The following is a 19,601-nucleotide window of genomic DNA, read 5'->3' on the forward strand; positions in this document are numbered from 1 at the left end:
CAACGCCCCTTCTTCTCTCCTCAATCATTCCCACTCCGGCTTCCTATCTCCTGCCCCATCAGTAAGGCCTCCCTTCCCCTCCTACGCAGAAAGTTATTTTTTTTTAATTTTCTGTTTTGTTATTTCGTACTTCATTCGCATTTATTTATGGAATTTGCATCCGGGTTTTTGAAAAATTTGAATTTCAATATTTGGGTTAGTATGGGCAATATGGTGATTGGAAAAAAAAAATGCTTTCTTTGTTATGCGGAGAGGGAAAAGAGTGCAACAAAAGAAGCCACGTCAATTCTTGAAAGGGTAATAACTTCTGCTGGTTTTAGTTCTTTCCAGTTTTCAATGTCAAAATAAGGAAATTTTAGACAAAAAGAAAATTCATGCTGACTTAAGAATCAGGACTGTTGAATTGGTTTATTGAAGTTGGTTTTGTGGGATTCTTAATTTCTGGCCAAGTTTGGTAACTTGGGATATTTGTAAGTGAACAAGACTGTAGTGGACTTGAATTGCCTATATAATGTGTTTGCAGCTGTAAATGTTTTGGTGTAAGATGAAAAGCAGCAGTGTTATGGAATTGGTTTCTAAACAAAGAGATATTGAATTATCAAGCATAAGTAAACAGCGAATGGGATGGCGACTAATAGATAAAACTTATGAAGTTTGGAGAAGTGGGGAGCTATGCAGCAGGTAGGTACAGAAATATTGTGTTGTTCAAATGTGTTAGGTATTAAGGAGGGGGGAAAAACAAACAAACTAAAGTTGTTTACTGTTTTAAACTTGAGAAGTGTTCGGAACTGAAGTGTAATGCTAATAGCCTTCATTTGAGAGAAAACTGAGAGAATAATGCAGTCGACACAGTTTCCATCTGTTGAACTTAGTCTAGGAAAAACGTTTATGATTTTTGGGTTCTAAACTTGATTAAGATTTCAGTTGGCAGACAAACAGAAGGATAAGATGTCAATAATCCTGCCAATAGGTTATTAACATCTGAGTCTAGTAACTGGAATCTTTTTTGCTTTTGATCTTCCGCTTCATCCATTTATCTGTAATTAGTGCATTGTTAGGTCACAGATTAGTATGGTTTATTCCTTGTTTACATGTCTTATTCACCTTGTGTTGCTCACTCTGTCATTTGTCACTTGATTCAATCAAGTGACTCCATTTAAGTCTGCAGTGCCTTCTTGAGTAACTGACATGATTCTTCATCCAAAATGCAACACTGGTTAAGTTCTTTGTCACCCATATCTTTCCAGTGTATATATATGAAAGAGTTACCATTTTCCTCAAATTTGAAGAGGCTTATGGATACGTAGTTAGCTTAAGCTTGTACATAAGTTAACTCATTTCGGCTAAGAACAAATTCACCTTACTAATACAGAAGCTTTGCATTGTTTGCTTTGAAAATAGAACAAAAACAATAGATAGAAGATATGCAATATTTTCTACTGTAAGAAAAAAATTTATAAATATAAAAGCAAATAAATAAGGGTATGATTATATTTCTCTAGAGAATGACATGGTCTTAAGTGATCATAATTCTTGGAGGAGAAAATCATGAGTCCAATTTTGTAAGGCATTTGAGACATCAGATATTCTGTGCATGTATTATATGGCTGATTGTGAGTCATGTAGCACGAGGTCTTGAGTAGTAGATATGTAAGCATCATTTTTGCTTTCAACAATAGAAAGGCATTCTTCATTGCAGCAGCTTTGGATAATTGTCTTTTGTTCATACTTAAAGGAACTTGTATAAGCATGAGATTTTGCACTATTCTAGGGCTATAAGGAACCAAATAATAGGTGGATGATTTAGAGTTAGCTTAAAAACTTGTGGCAGACGCCTTTTTGGAATTGTTTTTGGATATATTTACACCAGAAGCCAAGCATTGCTGAGGCTTATTACCATGTGAATGAAATGAATGAGTTTCAGTTATATTTGAAGTCCTCTGCAAAGCCTGTATCGTTTTTATTTTTTGGACCTTTATGTGTTGCAAAAGGGAGGCAAAGAGTGAACTAACTTGGAGAATGGGAAGGTGTGCATCTAGTGCTTGCGACATTCTATTCTTTTGACTTAATGGAGTTTTTATAAAAGCTGTGTGTGCTGAATGTTTTCTGTTTTCTTAGGACATTCTATTCACGACTGATGTAACCAATAAAGAGTTTAAGGGAAGATTAGATTTACATAATCATGGGAACTTGGCTGAATATTGAGTTTACCAACTTTGAAGAATGGGTAACCTTTTTAGGATCTTGAGGTATTTGTTAAAAGTTTAAGTTCTACATATTTCAGTAGAATTAAAATTTATGGTGCTTTAGTAGCTTATAGGTATTTACGTATTATGAGTGTTTGGTAAACTGACAGTGGAGGACACTTTGGTCGTTGTTTGAGACCCTGGGCTTATATATTGACTTTGATGGAAGGGCTTTTAATTGAAATGTTGGGGTTCATTGCCTCAAGTTCCTGCCATAAGATGTTCTGGTGCCCTGGGGCTGAAGCCCAGTACATTCTTCATCTTCCACCGGACACGTACCCAGACACCTAGGTTTGTTAGGCCATCCATGAAGGAGTTAAAGTTATTCATTGGTGAATTTTTTATGCATGGCTATTCTAGGTAAACAGTTTTCTCATGAAAACTGGCGCAGAAATGGCATCTGGTCTAGCTGGTGGTGATCTGTCGTTATTCTTTATGGTTTTTTTTTTCCATTGATTTGCACAAAATCTGATTGACTTTTAGCACTTTTGATTTTAGAAGAATGCATCTTGGATTAGAAATTTTTTTCTAATTAGGTTCCATCTTGATAGCTGTATTAATTTATGAAATCTTGTTCAAAAGAGTGACAATTAGCACAAGGATAAATCAGAAATTGATTGTACAACGGTCTAGGGGCAGAATACTCGAGTTTGGGAGCAATTCTGACGTAATTGTCTGATGTGATTTTTAGCAGAGAAATTGCAGTTAAGTGAAATGCAGTTCTTGAAGACAATTGCCTTTGGCTTTTATATACTTATGCAACCGAACTTGTGCAGAATCAGCATGAATGATATTTTTCACCATCATATTTTTTTTCGGGGTTTGGTTGATCTGATCGGTTCGTACAATTTTATATATATGAACTATCTCAATGGGAAAGCCTGCTTGCATCTAGAGGGTGTAAAGTGTAAAAATCAGCTTAGTATCTTGTCACCGGTAACTGCAGTACATTTTCTTACATGTCTTGTTCTGTATGTAAAGCTAAATAGGTTAATAATTCAAGTTAAGTCACATTTATGTTCTGTGAGATGTCGACCAGTTATATGGTTAAATACTCTTTGCAGTATTTCAGATCTTTGAGTGTTTGGATGCGAATATGTCAGCTAAAGGGATGAGAATATCAGTAAGTACAGAGGAGGAACTTGGCAGCAGTATGGAGAGGAAAGATGCCGCCGATGACTTTGGAGAACCTGGTAATAGTTTAAGTCTGGTATTTTAGTTTATACGCATGCTTCTACCGATAATGCAAATTATAATGTATAACTACCTGCAAATCCCTCAAAAATATACAGATATAACTACCTGTAAATCTACAAAGAAAATGAAGAGGGTGGAGATTTGTCTGCAAGAATAGGTAATATGACTTATATGCATGAAATAATAAGAACAAGTTTAGTTAAAAAAAATATGTTACTATAAAGAAAGGGAATGGGTAAAGAAAATACCTTATGATAGCTCCATCCCTGTGACATACAGTGGTCCGTGGTGAGGAAGGTTTTTTTAGTTCAGTTTTGAAATTGCACATATTCATGGTTGGCATTTGGGAAATTGATGAACTCGGATGTTTGATCATTTGTTGTTTAGTGTACCAAAGGACTTCCGAATCAACCATACTGTATATACTAAACATCTTAACTATTTTTTGTTGTTTAGTATACCAGAGGAGCATGGTTTTTTGCTGTAGTATTTACTCCAACAGAGGTAGATGACAAGAATAAGCGTGAGGATGTGTATCTACAAACAGTGTATCTTAAAAAGTGCTTAACCACAGGGAATGTATGAGGATCACCTTTTGCAATTTTTTTTTGATCGGGGTTCAAAACTCATTTTTAGTTGTTTTAATCAGCACAAAACGAATACACATGCTCTCAAATTATTTTTTATATATCATTTTCTAGGTGATGGCAAGCTTAATCATGACTTTAATAGCTTAGTAATGACATATTCTTTTTTATTTTGGTGATGAAATCTTAATTCCTAAACAAATAGGTTACAACCTCCAAACATGTTTCATGTTGATCTTTTTATATAACATACAATCTCCAAATTTATATATAAAAACAATGAAATCCAAATCCAATTGCGACTGTGGAGAAACATCACTCTCATGAAAGCTGTTGAACAAGGGTGGAGAAACATCAAGATCAAATCTACAAGCACAAGACTTTTGACTCAAATTCGGAAGTTCATCAAAATAGCTACAGATTTGTTTTCTATGAGCTTCTTGTATGGAAGTCTTAGTAATTTGGCCTTAGGCAACTGTTTAGATAAGAAATGGTCCACTTCCTGAAAACTCAGGTCTCAAAGGAGCTCAATCAGATGAGCAGAACTATGCCTGTGTATCTCAATATTTTCTGAAATTCCGGATCCTAGGCCGGGACCAAGGAGACGAGGAGTATATGATTTGTCTTACATTGTCCGGAATTTAGCACCGTTATCCAACTTTCTCGACTATGTAGTTGTAAGTATGAAGAAAGGATGCTCAGAGGCAACCAGATGATGATTTCAAGTTGGAAGAATTCAAGCCAAGTACACAAAAGACGGGATACAAATTAAGGGCATATTTTATTTCAATCACATTCATGACAATCCTCATCTGGAAGAAGAACAAAATCTAGTAGCACAAAAGAAACTGCTGCAAAAATCTGGTAGAGCTAATCTGAAAGTATCTAAGCTAATTTGATACAAACTGGCTGAGGTACTCATCAAGTGTGGTGTATTTAACATCAAGATAGAGCTCCGTTGCCTCCATGCCAAAAGAAGCCTTGATCTCAAAGTTGGCTATTTCTCCCTTCACGAAAAATGTGTATGCCAAAGACAGGAGCAATTTTAATGGCATTGAAGCCTCTGCGAAAGATACAAGAAAAGAAAGCAATTTGATTAAAACATGGAATAGGTGTTAATAATAGTAGATGCTATAGTATTAAAAATTAGCAACTTGTGCACTTTCTTCTTTTTGTTAGATGACCTTGAATTTTTTTAAGAACTTCGTCCCCTGGAACGTAGATCTTTTCGAGGGTCTTGCCAATTTTCTTTTCCCACAATGATACTATTTCGTTGTAGGACATGGTGTTGGCAGGGGGTGTAATGTACGCACTCTTGTTCAGAGTCCTTGGGTCATCTGCTGCTTTGATGGTGTACGCAGCAATGTCTTCTTCCTTGGTGAAAACAACTGCAACGAAACATGAAATTAACGAAAAAATTGAGAACTCTAAAAGATGATACTAAACCAATCAAGATATGCAGCAGACAAGCCCCTTTCGGATACCTTTTGGATTTCCATCGCCAAGAATGACAATTTTGTCTCTGGGAGGACTTGCAGAGAAAGAGTCTCCAAAGTTGTTGAGGATATAATTCAAGTAACCAGCAAATCCGTTAGATACTAAATAAGTGTAAGGTATCCCTTCTGCCTCAATAGCTCTGCGGATCTCAACCTTGGTCCTGTTTAAGCTAGCAGCAGGCTCAACAGCGTTCGCACGATCCGCATCAACCCCAAATTCAGAAGGTAAAAATCTCTGAAACCAAATACAGCTCCTTCTTTAGGAATATGGAAGTCACAACTCACAAAGGGACAAACGCAAAAAATAAAAATCAAGAAAGAATTTGTAACACTGTATTGTGCTTACTTTGATGTTTCCAGCTTCTTTAATTGCTTCAATAATCTTAACTTGATGAGCTGCCAAATCTCCCCCGACTGCAGAGATCACTATGTCAACTTGTTTGATTGCATTTACCAACTGCTGATGATTGTGTAGATCTCCCTGTTCAGTCCATACGTACATGTCAGTTTCTATAATTTCTTGAAAAAAAATTGAAACACTATTTAGACAACGAAGAAAGAAATAACAGCACACATGAAGAAATATGACTCCCAAACTCTTGAAACTCTCGATGATGGCTGCCCTCTTAGGATCTGAAATTGTGCTTTCTCGGACCAGTGCAAACGTTGGGTGCCCTGCTTTTGCGCTCGCTTCCACTAAATATTTCCCGATGTTTCCAGTGCCGCCAATGATCAAAATCTTGCTTTTCACATCCATTTCCAACTCTAGGATAGTAGACTACTGCTGCAAAATTGGATGGAAACCGTAAATTGATGAGCTGAACAGATGCAGAAATGTGCCTATAGGCTGCAGCTTCGTGCAGGGTTAATTTATAGAGGAAAAAGTATTGAAACTGGCAAGCAACGCTGTCGCTGCAGTTTCCTTTTGATGCTCTATTGGCTTCTGAAATTTCTAAAGTGCTCCAAGAACCAATCAACGGAAGTTAGACAGTTGAACATTATCACGAGGTTTCCCAAAAAATCATAGCACTAACGGATTCTTATTGGCCAAGATGCGCAATGTGTAGGGGTGCCTGGCAATTGCGAAAGAGGAAGGTCAAAGTCAATTGAATGTCCTTGTGAAGTGAAACTACTCATACGGGAGATTTAGTGGTAGGATTTCGTCCCTGAATTAGTGATGACCAAACCTGAAGTAAGTGCTGATGTTGAACAAAATGTTGAAGTGAACAAAAAGAGCATAAACTTAGTACTAAACGTTAACAATGTGCTAGAATCTCTTCATTTGCACCGATACCACGAGAAAAAGAAAATGAAAAGAACAACATTTTGTTTATATTTCATCATATACTGATAGAAGCCTGTATTCATAGGCATTTAATCCACACAATACAATTAATAGACACAGTTTGCTTAGACACTACAATTCAGAAACTAGTCAAGGAATGGAGTCAATCAAGAGATTTATTAATTTTTTTTGTCACAATCTATGGATGAGGATGGATTTAGCCATAAATCTCTCATTTTTAAGGGTCTCTTTTTTCTTTTTCTTTTTTTTTTTTAATTTCTTGCTCATTAATGTTTGTTGGGGCAGGTGGTATTTTGAGCTAACTTCTGTGCATTTTGGATTAGTCCAACTTCCAACCCTTAAATATTCATCCCAAGGACATAATTAAAGATGGTAGAGCTTCGCTAATTAAAAATCTAGTTAATTTGTTTAATATCCGATTTGGTAAGCTTGTCCAATTAGTGCTAAACCCTTAGGGCATGTTAAAATATGTTTACAAGGCACTGTGCAGTGTGCACTAGACCAGCCTTGGGCATGTCCTAACCTATGGACAATGTGATTTTTGAAAGCTAGATCCTCAAACGATGATATATAGTCAATTTGTTCATTTAAGGTCCAACGTATTTTACTTATAGCATTAAGAGCATAGATTGTAAAATATGGTATGGGTTTAATACGAGGTATATGTATGCCTATTATACAAGATTTATTTTCAAAAGTATGATTAAAAATTTGGCGTGTTTGACAAAATTACTCATATAAATTTGTACATGTATAGTATGAACATATTTGAAAATTATGGAACTGAAAAAAAATTTACTATAGTTTTCAAAGAATATGCCACTTCTATGCCAATATTAAACTTATTTTAATGTATGAGATGTTAAATTTATTAAAAAAATTTACCATATTATTTAAATATGTATAAATCTACAATTTTGTATTATATGTTGCTCTTATTTTGTATATAACTCATGAACATGTCATTATCATTAAATTTTAATTTTTTTTTAAAAAAAATTGAAATGTAATTCACAAAGTATAATACATGACAAAAATTTATTACGTGTTTCATAGAGTTAATTGAAAAGTATGAGTATTTTTCTAAGTATTTTTGAAATCTAGGCAATATATGGAGTTTTTTGTATGATACATAAGAACGAGTATTATATAAGTACACTACAAATGCCTACTAACTAGGACTAAGAGAAAACAAAATGAACAAACTAATATCTTCAAATCATTTACACGTATTACATCCCTTCTTTCTTCAAGGATGGTTTTTTTTGCCAACAAGGAACTAGATGAGAGACTTTGAAGTCAAGCCAAGGGAGCATGTTGATTTCTTTATTGACCCTGTTGCTGTAGTATTTCCTCAACCAGAAGTAGATGACAAAAATAAGCATATGAGGTTGTGTATCTATATATGGTGACATTTTTTTTTTTCCTTTAATTCTATTCTGTAATAGTACATATGTTTGGCAAACTGGTGAACTCAAATGTTTTTTGCCACTGCACTTTTAAAACCCTGTTGTTGTATGAATCTCCTTGTTGATGGTACAGATTGTCAAGATGCTTTTACTGTGGTTATTTTCACTTCATTTCCAGAATATCCAATCCACTTAAATATTTAAAATAGAAGTTTTACTGAGCCTGATTTTGAATTCTAAATGAATCTGATAAGGAAGCCCATTGAGATCATTTTCCCAACATCCAATGCATACTTCAAGAATATGAGAAATTAATTATATGTTTATCTTCACTTTGCCTATCCAAATCCAGTACTTTGTGCATTAGCTCAATAGGCATATCATAGAACCCAAAGGCATCAGTTTACATGGCCTGTGGTATCTGAATCGCATTGATTGAAACAGGTTCCATGCTGTGTTCATCGCAACACTGTCAAGTTTGAGTGTGAACCTCCAACTTTCTGCTGTGATATATAATGCCAAGTTTTAGCTTAGCTCTTCTTGAAAATCACAAAGAGTTGCTTAGAGTTATTCACTTCCAAAATCGAGGATTCAAATTCAATTTAGGAAAACATCCCGGCATTTAATGACGTGTTCTCAATCACATTAGAGTTTACACATTTCAGGTTCAAGAACACAAGCACCATAACAAGTGTGGTTGGTTGTTTTGCAGAAGCGATAGAACAAAGTATATACAGCTGAAAAAAATAAATAAATAAAAGGAAACAACAAGCTGCAGCAAACAACAAAACATATCAAACGCTAGAAAGAACAAAATCCTTGCAAGAATTATGTGGAAATACCAAAATACATGAAAAAGAATGATCATATAGTCAAAATCCTCGAAGCCAATTAAAAATTAGAAGCCAGGAGGGCACCTTAATCAATCAAACCATAGTTTAATTTAGAATTCCATTTTATGTTGTTTCAATTAATTGGCTCTAAATATTATAGCTATGAGGCTAAATAAAACCACCGGCAGAGGAGAAAGTTGGCGTCAGAAAGACAATCAAATTCTTGTAATCCTCAAGTCTAAGAATTTAGCATGATAATCAGCACATCATACTACGTCTAAATTGCCGACAGAAAATGGAAGTGTAATATTTTATCTTTATAAATGTCTTTGAGTGGAACTTCTTTAGGTTACAGGACAAATCATCGCAAATGTGATCTTCTACATATAACCCTTTGTTTTCACCATTTTTTTCCCTTCTTCTTGTGTTTCGTTTTTTGTTTTCCATATTTCTCTTTTCAAGTCAATGGTCTTATTTTTTTTATTATGTTTCTTGATTGCAACTTTTTGTGTGCTAGAGGAAACCTATGCATGAGTACAGGTCAAAGAAAGTTCAAAGATGCAAGTAACGCATTATAATTTCCTTTTGAGTAAGGTGACTGTAATTTGACTTCAATAGAAAGGAAATCAGCTGTGAATGAGTTTGGATAGTGTTTTGTGATATCAAAGCACTATCAGTCAAATTTTATTTGAGAAAAATATACATACAAACTAAGAATATAGAAAGAAAAAAAAAAAAAAAGGAACACTGAACCTTCAGTTGGGACTTTGGACTTTGAAAGGTGTTATCGAAGCTTTACTAATTTGACAAACTTCATCTTTTATGCTTCATACACTTTGATCTTGTTTTTTCTTCGGTAGATGCTCTGTTCTATGTCTTGCTGAACCAGAAAAATTTTGATGGAGTTAACTGGAAAAAGAAAATCTAAATCCATACTTGTACATACGCATATTTTGAGGAATTGAGGTTGATTGTTACTATTTCAATATGAACTTAAGTCAATGGTCTTTTTTTTTTTTATCATGTTTTTTTATTGCAACTTTTTGTGTGACAGAGAAAACCTATGCATGACTACAACTCGAGTAAGGTGACTGTAATTTCACTTCACTAGAAAGGAATAAGTTGTAAATAACCTAAAAAAAAATTGTAAATAAGCTTGAATAGTGTTTTATGATATTATTTTGCATGTTTTCTATTGACATATCAGTCAAGTAATATATTTTACAAGTTTTCTTGCATTATGTTTCTATTCTAGGAGCTGAAGGCAGTAGCATGTGCTTACTAAACCTGTTTATTGACTAAAGGCACATTAATCTGTGGTTAAGGTTGAGAAGGGGCAAAATCCCTTATTTTCTGAAAATTTTTTCCATTTGCATATTCTATAGGCATGCATTTCTAAGATCAAGAACCAAATTTCATTCAAAAGTTGTTATACATACAAACTAATTTCACTAACTGCTTCATACACTTTCAAATTAACTTAATGAAGACTGCCTTCTCTTTTCTGTAGTAGGTGCTCTGATCTATGTTTTACTTAACCAGAGCAAGTTTGATGGGGCCAACTATTAAAAGGAAATCTAAATCCATATATATGAACACACACTATGTTCGAGGAATTGAGCTATTTCATGATATGATTTGATACAAATGTAATAAGCAGTAGAAAGGAAAAGGTTAACGAGAGCCCATGAAATAAAAGGAAAAGCTAGTAAGCAACCTGAGACTTATACAAGAGATGAGTTGACTGAATATCAGTTAATGTTGAAAGCTGCAAAGAGTTGTCTCTTAGCTTCTCTTCTCTTAGAGGAACGTGCCTTCCCACCGACCATCAATCCAGTGACCAATGACAACTTGAGGGATATGAGAAATTGTCTGATAATCTTCACTCCCCTTATCCAAATTCTGTACTTTGTGCATTAACTCATCAGACATTTCAAAAAACCCAAGATATTCAAGTCTGGTCAAGTTTTGGATGCCCGAAGGCAACTCCTGCATCAGTTTGCAACCACCTAAGCGCAGTTTTCTGAGACTAGGCATTGATTCCTCTTCCACTCGAACCCATTTCAGTCTTGTTAATTGCCCGAGCTCTAAGTCCTGGAGTTTTCGAAATCCTCCAACCTTAAAACATATTGTCTCCCCTTCATAAGCACGATAGAGAATAAGTGATACCAGATTGGGCAAATGTCCGAGGGAGCCCATTGCATTCTCATCTTCTCCCAACCTACTATTGTCCAACTGTAAGATTCTCAAGGATTGAAGTGATGTCACCCATTGCGGTACTCTCTCTAAACGCCCCTTCAACAACAGAGACGTGAGGAATCCAAGTTTTGGAGAGACGGAATGTTGGAGATCAAGGATCTCATCTTCTTTAATACAGGAGATGACCAATTTTCGAAGGTTGGTCAGCCTCAAGAGGGAGGACAGCAACTCTTTTCCATCTTCTCTTCTCAGCTTTGTGATGGCTAATCGTCGCAATTGCGTTAGCTTTCCAATCTCCCTTACTATTTTATCACTGTCTGCTTCTATACCAAACAAATCCTCCAAACAAACAAGCTTTCCAATTCCATCTGGAGATTTGCAGCCCCAAACTGCATACTCATTTGAATAATCACCCCGTCCGCCTAACAAAAGAGAACGGAGTTTTCTTAGATTTAGAATTTCTGCAGGCAACTCTGTTACATTGGTTCCTCTCAGATCTATAACTTTAAGGCTTTGAAGCTTCCCAATAGATTTTGGAATAATTTTAACTCCAGTTCCATTGAGACTAAGATACCTGAGATGAAATAGTTTGAAGACTTGCTTTGGGATACTGTCCAATTTAGCTCCATCCAATTCCAACACCTTTAGCAACTTAGGACCACCATATAAAAACTTGGATAAAAATGTGGTTGTGAGAGGATCTTCATACCCAAATATTACCACAGACCGAAGACACTTTAAACTACTAAATTCTTGTGGATTATCAGTGAAGTTGTGGATTGCTAGGTGTCGAACTTTTTCAGGCCATCTTGTGTAACATCTGGTGGCTACAGTCGTGAAACTCTGCTCTTTAGATTTTGAAACAATGATTTCACGCAGAAAATCGTGGAGACCACATGTAGCCAATGTGCCATCGGTCGATGTGGATTTAACTTGGATTAAGCTTCTGTTGATGAGTTCTTTCATATAACTCATGGCAATATCGGTGGATGTTATTCCTCCTTTCTCTTCTACAAATCCTAGTGCAATCCACTTCAGAAGTATAACATCCACATAAATTGAATAATCTTCAGGGTAGATGCTTAGATATAATAGGCAGCTTTTAAGATAGTAAGGCAAAGCATTGTAGCTAAGTAAGAGTACCCTTTTGATCCTGTCAAGCTTACCACTGCCATCTGCCTCGCCGCCAAAACCATGAAGAATCATCTCCCATTCATCTGTCTTTTCCATGTCCTTCAGAGCCAAAACACCACCTATTGCAACAATTGCAAGCGGTAGGCCCTCACATTTTTTCAATATTTTTTTAGCAACTTCTTCTAGATTTGGAGGACAGTCATTGCTCTGAAATGTTCTATTGCAAAATAGAGTCCAAGACTCTTTATCAGTAAGAGGCTTCATCTTATAGATGAAGTCAAGTGATCCTAAACAAGACGCAGAAGCTACATCAGCTATTCGTGTTGTCAACACAACACGACTAGTGATATTGCAGTCAGGCAATACACATTTGATAGCTTCCCAGGCATCTATACTCCACACATCATCAAGGACAAGAATGTACCTTATTTCTTGGAGGAAGTCTTTGACAATTTGACTCAGCGTAAGAACATCCATGGATTCCGCTTCGGGAGGGATCGGCTGTCTGATTTCGTTGTACAATTGTTGGATCAGGTTCTTGATGATGTCCCTGAGCTGAAAATTTTGAGAAACAGTTATCCAGGCATGGCTCTGAAATTGTTTCTTCACTGCAGCGTCATCATAGACTTTTTTCACCAGGGTAGTCTTCCCGAGTCCCCCCATTCCCACAACGGAAACCACTTTCAATTGGGAATGGTCACTAAGGATTTTTGAGATGAGCTCTGCTTTTGGCTTATCAATCCCAACAAGTTGAGCTTCTTCAATGAGGAGTGATTGAGCACGAATGTCAAAATCAACATTTGCCTGTCGGGAAGAGCTGAAGCCTCTTTCTTGAGTACCATATAGGGACTCGTACCTCTGATGCCTTGTTGAAATCTCTCCAACTCTGCCCTTGATGTCTTTTATCTCCAAAGAAATTTGATGGCGAGCTTTCAAATTCTTTATTGAGTTATAGATCTTTCCAACCTTGCCACAGAATCCATCCTTGTAGCCACGAGCAAAGCGGAATGTAAAATCATCGAGAACATCCTCTGTATCATAAGCAACTTCTCGAACCTGCTTTAGCCATTCTTGGAGTTGAGAATTGTCTTCCTTTGCTTCAGCTTCTCTGAGGAAAGCCTTCATGCTCCCGAGTTCAGCTTTGATGAATTGAACGTCTGATTTAAGCCCCCCAAAAAGTGTGATCTCTTGGGAAAGCGAGGTTGAGAGCTGGTTAATCAAAAAACCTGCAGCACTCTCTGCCATGATGCTCAATCAAATTTCTCAAGAGCTGGTTTTCTTATCAAAAAAATTTTGAGAGTTGATCCAAATTTCAGAAAATATGCTGTTTTTCTTTTTCTTTCTTTCTTTTGTAGTATAGAGGATGCGGTTTATATGAGCTAGCAAATTCTAGAATTATATGAATTTGAAAGAACAGCTTTTCAAGAATGATATGAATTTGGGAACGTATGCTTTTTTTTCCCCTTTGTGGTATAAACAACGAGTTTTAGTTGGCATTTTGGTAGTACATATCAAAAGTTATTGTAGTCAAAAAGTGAAATGTCAGTCTACTCAAAAGAAAAAGTATACAGAGCATAACCGAAAAAAATAGGTAAAGAATAACTATTCTCTTGGTCTAAGAAAGGCATAGAGAAAATTTTGGATTTTTTTTGATTGTTTTAATTGGAAAGGAAGGTATTTGTCATGTGGAATCTAACAATCTTCAGATAATGTTCAGCTCCCTTCTAATGTTTTCTTAATTTGCTCCAAAAAGAAATGGCTAGCTATGATTCTAAGTAAGACTAATGGATAGGAAAAAAAAATATGTTGTCCCTGAGATCCAACTTACTTTGGTAGGGATGATAATCACGGAAAGGTAAAGTCCTTGATTTGCCTCTTATGCCTTTCCTTTATATCTTCTCGCTTACGAGCTTTGGAAAAAAAATGTCTTTTTTTGGTTTCTAGGCCATAAAGGATGTGTTTTACATGATCTAATCAATCCAAAAATGATACTAATTTCAAAGAAGATCGTTTTTGAAATTGGCACTTTGGTAATACTTGCAAAGTAACATAAATTCATTGTAACGAAACAAAGAAAGATTTGCCTACCTGCACCGAAAAGCATATTGGGCATAACCTAAGAAATGGACAAAGCATATTAGAATACATATATTCTCATGCTAAGAAAGGCAACGATAAAATTTTGATTAGTTGAGTAGGAAAGCAAGGTATTTGTCATAGTCAATCTAACAATATTCTCGAGAAATGTTCAACTCCCCTTCTATGTTGTTTTGATTGGCTTCCAAACATGTAGCTAAGATTCTAAATAAAACCAGCTGAAAAGAAAAAGTTGACAAGGAAAAGATCACATCATATTTCATTTCAAATGCCAATGGAAATTGGAAACTGAACTATTTGGAATGTATTTGAGGAAAAGCTCCCCTTCTATGTTGTTTTGATTGGCTTCCAAACATGTAGCTAAGATTCTAAATAAAACCAGCTGAAAAGAAAAAGTTGACAAGGAAAAGATCACATCATATTTCATTTCAAATGCCAATGGAAATTGGAAACTGAACTATTTGGAATGTATTTGAGGAAAACTTTTATGGGCAGTTGCAGAAGAACTTGTACACGAGAACGTGCTTTTTTGCATAAAAGTCCTCTCTGTGACGCCCCCACTTCTCCCTAAGGCGAACCAAAGGGTATCCGCGGGACGCCTGCCTAGCTCTCGCCAGGACTCAAGCAATTCCATTTAAACTTATTGCCGGACCACACCATACGATTCAATAACTTAGATACAATAAATGCGGAAGCGTTCAAGTTTAATAAAAGTCATCCGATATCCAACCCGCACATCAGGTGTTCAACAACCATCGTACTCCAAAAGTTACATTCGGATTCCAAAATACAACCCAAAAGCCAAGACAAAGTCAAAAGTAATAGAAACCCTAAACAAAAGCGTAGCAGGAAGGTTTCTTCGATACCTCACCAAGTTCAATCCTGTTAAGGAAAACAAATCTACAGGGTGAGCAAAACGCTCGTGAGGCCAAGAACACACATGCAAGCACATTGCTTAAATAACAATCTCAATTTACAAGTCAAGCAATAATATTGCAATAATTAACAATTCGAGCGGGAAAAGTAAACAGAAACAATTCAAGGATATAGTAGCTCTCAGGAGCTGAGTTCCACTTGCACGAGCAATAACTTCCACGAATTGACACTCCGTCAATCGGGTAGGTTTAGTCTGTAGAACTCCACTTAACCTGTCCCCTTTCACCTTACATACCCCTGTATCGGGCCCGCCTGTCATTAGTTTGTGGCGATACTATTCGAGTATGCCAAGCAAGACCTCTCATTAGGTCAAGCTTATATATCTTATGGTTCGTCAAGGTTCCCGACCAAGCCCATGCCGGCTCGAGTCCAAGGTCGGCCAATGAGATTTGAGCGTCCCCCATGTGCACTTGTGTGTCGGGGAGATTCACTCCAACGACGTATGCAGCTAGCTAGCATACCAATACATTTCATTCATTCAATGCATTTCAATCATTCATTCAATGCATTTCAATCATTAAAATTTCATTTCTAATGAGAACGAGTGTGGTAAAGTACACACTCGGCTCCACTTTCAAGATTTCCAAATTATTAATAACAATTAAACATGTAACAAGTTTACATACACCTGACACTCACCAAGTATTAGGTGTAAGTAAGGTCAAGAAAAGTTCAAGCGTCCACCGTGGGATTCTCTTGAAGGTCCTCGTGTGCGCCTGAACAAATAATAGTGAATTATCATCCAAATCCCAAATATCGAGGAATAATTCGTTCACTAGTATTAATCTAGGGGATTCCGTGAAAATGAACCTCAATTACTCGTAAATCGAGGTTCGAGAGGGGTTTGATAACTTTCAAAAGTATTTAAGTCTTTATCTAGGAAATCGGGGATAAAACGTTTAGATAATATCAAAAGAATAAAGAGTTCTTGAAAAACTTATTTCCTTGAAAGTTGGAAAATTTCAGTTTTGTTATGAATCTTTGAAAAATCGTAACTCACTCGGTATAAGTCGAGAATTGGAAAACTTTATACCGTTGGAAACCTCTTAAAAAGTACTATAAGTTCCTAGAAGACACTTTTCCATGAATCGAAGTGGAAAGTGCTCAAAAATGAGCTTGAAGGTACAGACTCGGTTTACAAGGCAGAATTAAGTTGGATTTCGGCCAACTTTGAAAATTCGGAACGATTCACACGTTGCAAATCGGCCTCTAAAATTTGTAACTCAATTAGAGTTGCAAGTGAGGTTTATAGCAAAGCAAGCGGATCAAGAATCAGAGTTTCGAGTACCGAGATACGGTAGCTCAAAGTTGGGGAAAATTCAAGACTGGAGAAGAATTTCCAGATTTGAACCTCCAACACTAGAAATTTAATTAGGTATCGAAACGAACTTGGATTGGTACCAAAATTGGCAGTATTTTACTCTTATATGAAAGGTATCTCTCTATCAAATTTCAGAGAAAAATACCCTGGGGAAGGTAGTTAACTAATCATCCAAAGTTCCGGAAAATTTCTAAGGCAATCTGCCTTTTGACTTTCATTTCCCAATTCAAATCGTTTAACCAAGAAAGCTATCCAACCATGGTTCATTTGTGAAATAAAGGTCTAAGATACATCCATGATACCTTTGGTAATGGTTTAGCATCAAAAATTTCAATTAATAAGATCACTCCCGGGTTTTGTCCCAAATCAGTCCAAATATTACGTTTTTCCAAAACAGGGCAGTCCTCTTGTTTTGGCCACAACTCAGTCAATTTAACTCAGAATTGAGCATGGTTTATGGCATTGGAAAATAAATTCATAGGGCTAAAAGTTCACAGAAGGAAACGTTCTGAAATTTGGCAAGCAACCAGCTCGAAATTGAGCCTCAAGTTGCTGCCTCTACAAATCATTCCAGCAGATCCGAGAGACAGGACAGCTATCTTAAAACGAATGGTTCAGCTCCTACACATGGAATCAGAATACACATTTTATACTGTTGGAAAGGTATGGATGTCTAGTTTCGAATGCCACTGATGGCACTCAATTTCGACGTCGGCGGACAAAGTTATGGTCAAAATGCTACTGCTGGACAGGTTATCCGAAAATAATTTTCCAGCTTGCCTAGTTCACGAATAAATTCATTTGCCCATCTAAATGTTAATGTTTTCCAATGAAAATTTTTACACATATAACATAACATATAAACATCAGGTTCACGTCAATAAATCACCAAAAATTGGCCTTATCATGGCCGAACAAAACAGGGGCAGTTTCGGAAATTTCTTGTCATGACCTCAACTTTGAGTTTCCAACAATAATACTCCATAAATCCATCATTTTAACCACTAAGCTACCATTAAATCCAACATTAATCCTCTAATCAGCAACAACCCAAGTGTGGGAATTCATAGAGCCCACTTTCACATTTTTCCAACAATATCAAGTCATCTACTTACATGCAAGAGCTTAAAGATGTATTTCTACCATCATAATCCAAGTTTAAGGTGTAGGATGATGTTATACCTCCTTAATGCTTTAAACCAGAAATTTTCGGTCCTCAAGAGGCTCCAAGAAACCGTGAAATGCAGCCCTTTAGTTAGCTAGATCCAACCTCCAAGTAGTTTGCTAGATGGTCTTCAAGTTTGGTGAAGATTGATTGAAGTTTTGTGGTTAGTTTGATGAAGAAATTTGTGAAGCAAGGGAGTGAGAGAGAGGGAAGGCTGGCCGGCTGTTGGTGAGAGAAGAAAGAGTGAAATTTGATCAAGGTTAGCTTCCAAGAGAAGATTAAAATGAGTGGTGTAAATTCACTCCAAAATCAACCCTCATTAGGGCTCGTTTGGTGCGTTTAGGGCTCGATTTCTCTCGCGTTTGGTTCACTAGTGCACTTAACCTCTAATGTACTTATGTTCATATAAATATTATTCACTCTTAATTGTCTCGAAATAAGGGTCTAAAGTCCCTCAAATAAAGCCGCGCGTATGAAAACGCGTACCCACTATTTTAACGCTATTACGCGAAACCTCCAAGAAATTCTTATAACGATAATACTATTAACTATCATTTAAGTACTTAAATCTAAAATTACCTATTTTAAAGCCGTTGTACATGTCCCAAAATTTCCGGGCTAATTGCACTCCTAATTGGCAAAAATTCTCCAAACGTATTTTCACCTTTTCTCTAAACAAGCTCCTAAGAAAATAATTTTTGAAACGAGACACTTTAAAAATATAACGAAATTATATTGTCATGTATTTAGGTCTAATGAGACTAGAAAATATTCCTCGTGGTAAAAATCCAATTAGATAATTTATTAAGCCATAAGTTAGGTTTAAAAATAATAGTTTTTACGAGTCCTCACACACACTCTCTCTCTCTCTCATTTTTCTGATTTCATATATGATCACATAATTATATAAATCTATATAGTTTTATATAAAATTGAAAATGAGTCGAAAGTAACTCCAATCATATCGAATAACCTAAATACACTCTAAGAAGGTGTGTAATGAAGTTATAATATTTATTCAATCGTCCTACTATTTCATATATGCCCACAAAATTCCCTATAATTTTACGAAAAGTTGTTCCTCCCCTTTCCCCTACCCCACCCCCCAAAAATTTATTCCACACTTGAATAAGTGCAATACAAGCATTTCAAATAACGATTCTATGAAGACTCCTTTATGTCAAATTTTTACTATACATAAAATTATGGTGGGGATTATGTGAATATTTTGAAAGGTTAGACTTTAAAAGGAATCATGTGGTGATAGACAAAACCACATGAAGTACATAGTTATTTACCATTTATCCTAGTTATGAATCTTGTTTGCAACTTGTTTTTGCAATGCAGCATTATGACTACCGGATTATAAGATGAGGCATTTTCTTATTCGGCTGAAAAGTTTTCATATGTGAATTTACTATCAAGAAACTAGCTTCAAACGTCTTTTTCTTCTGACACGGAAGTTATGAGATCAAAAAGATGTTCAAAATCATAATCTGAAACTGAAGTCTAAAATGAGCAATGCTTGTAACTTCATACAATTTCTAACAGTGTTTAGCATTTGAGTTTTTAGGCACAGAATCTGCAAAATAATGATGACATTGACCAACATGTTGCTAAAGATTAAAAGAAAAAAAAATTGAATGAAGATGCTTTTGAAGAAACGGACGATGAG

General features: G+C 35.9%; 2 protein-coding genes and 1 long non-coding RNA gene across 3 annotated transcripts; all 3 read right to left on the bottom strand.

Moving 5' to 3' along the window:
• Nucleotides 1-4,789: 4,789 nt before the first annotated feature.
• On the bottom strand, nt 4,790-6,444 carry LOC113719465 (phenylcoumaran benzylic ether reductase POP1-like). Its single transcript, XM_027244666.2, has 5 exons — nt 6,101-6,444; nt 5,873-6,007; nt 5,515-5,761; nt 5,215-5,418; nt 4,790-5,093 (listed from the first exon to the last, which is right to left on the bottom strand). Exons 1-5 carry the CDS (start codon nt 6,281-6,283, stop codon nt 4,921-4,923), a joined length of 942 nt encoding a protein of 313 aa, XP_027100467.1. The 5' UTR covers nt 6,284-6,444; the 3' UTR covers nt 4,790-4,920.
• Nucleotides 6,445-10,639: 4,195 nt separating this feature from the next.
• LOC113719464 (disease resistance protein RPM1-like) lies at nt 10,640-13,779 on the bottom strand. Its single transcript, XM_027244665.2, has one exon. It carries the CDS (start codon nt 13,650-13,652, stop codon nt 10,875-10,877), a length of 2,778 nt encoding a protein of 925 aa, XP_027100466.2. The 5' UTR covers nt 13,653-13,779; the 3' UTR covers nt 10,640-10,874.
• Nucleotides 13,780-15,240: 1,461 nt separating this feature from the next.
• Nucleotides 15,241-18,124, bottom strand: LOC140021068 (uncharacterized). The gene is made up of 3 exons (XR_011825045.1): nt 17,944-18,124; nt 16,080-16,156; nt 15,241-15,386 (listed from the first exon to the last, which is right to left on the bottom strand). It is a non-coding gene; the product is annotated as an uncharacterized lncRNA (long non-coding RNA).
• Between the last annotated feature and the right edge of the window lie 1,477 nt (nt 18,125-19,601).

Source organism: Coffea arabica, chromosome 11e, assembly GCF_036785885.1.
Source record: "Coffea arabica cultivar ET-39 chromosome 11e, Coffea Arabica ET-39 HiFi, whole genome shotgun sequence".
NCBI classification, from domain to species: Eukaryota; Viridiplantae; Streptophyta; class Magnoliopsida; order Gentianales; family Rubiaceae; genus Coffea; species Coffea arabica.

Bases quoted from the DNA above. Each gene is read 5' to 3' on its own strand.
- LOC113719465 (XM_027244666.2), bottom strand. From the start codon at position 6,283: ATGGATGTGAAAAGCAAGATTTTGATCATTGGCGGCACTGGAAACATC. The intron at 6,008-6,100 runs GTGTGCTGTTAT...TGGACTGAACAG, and splicing joins TGGGAGTCATATTTCTTCAT to GGAGATCTACACAATCATCA. The intron at 5,419-5,514 runs GTATCCGAAAGG...GTTTCGTTGCAG, and splicing joins TGGCGATGGAAATCCAAAAG to TTGTTTTCACCAAGGAAGAA.
- LOC113719464 (XM_027244665.2), bottom strand. From the start codon at position 13,652: ATGGCAGAGAGTGCTGCAGGTTTTTTGATTAACCAGCTCTCAACCTCG.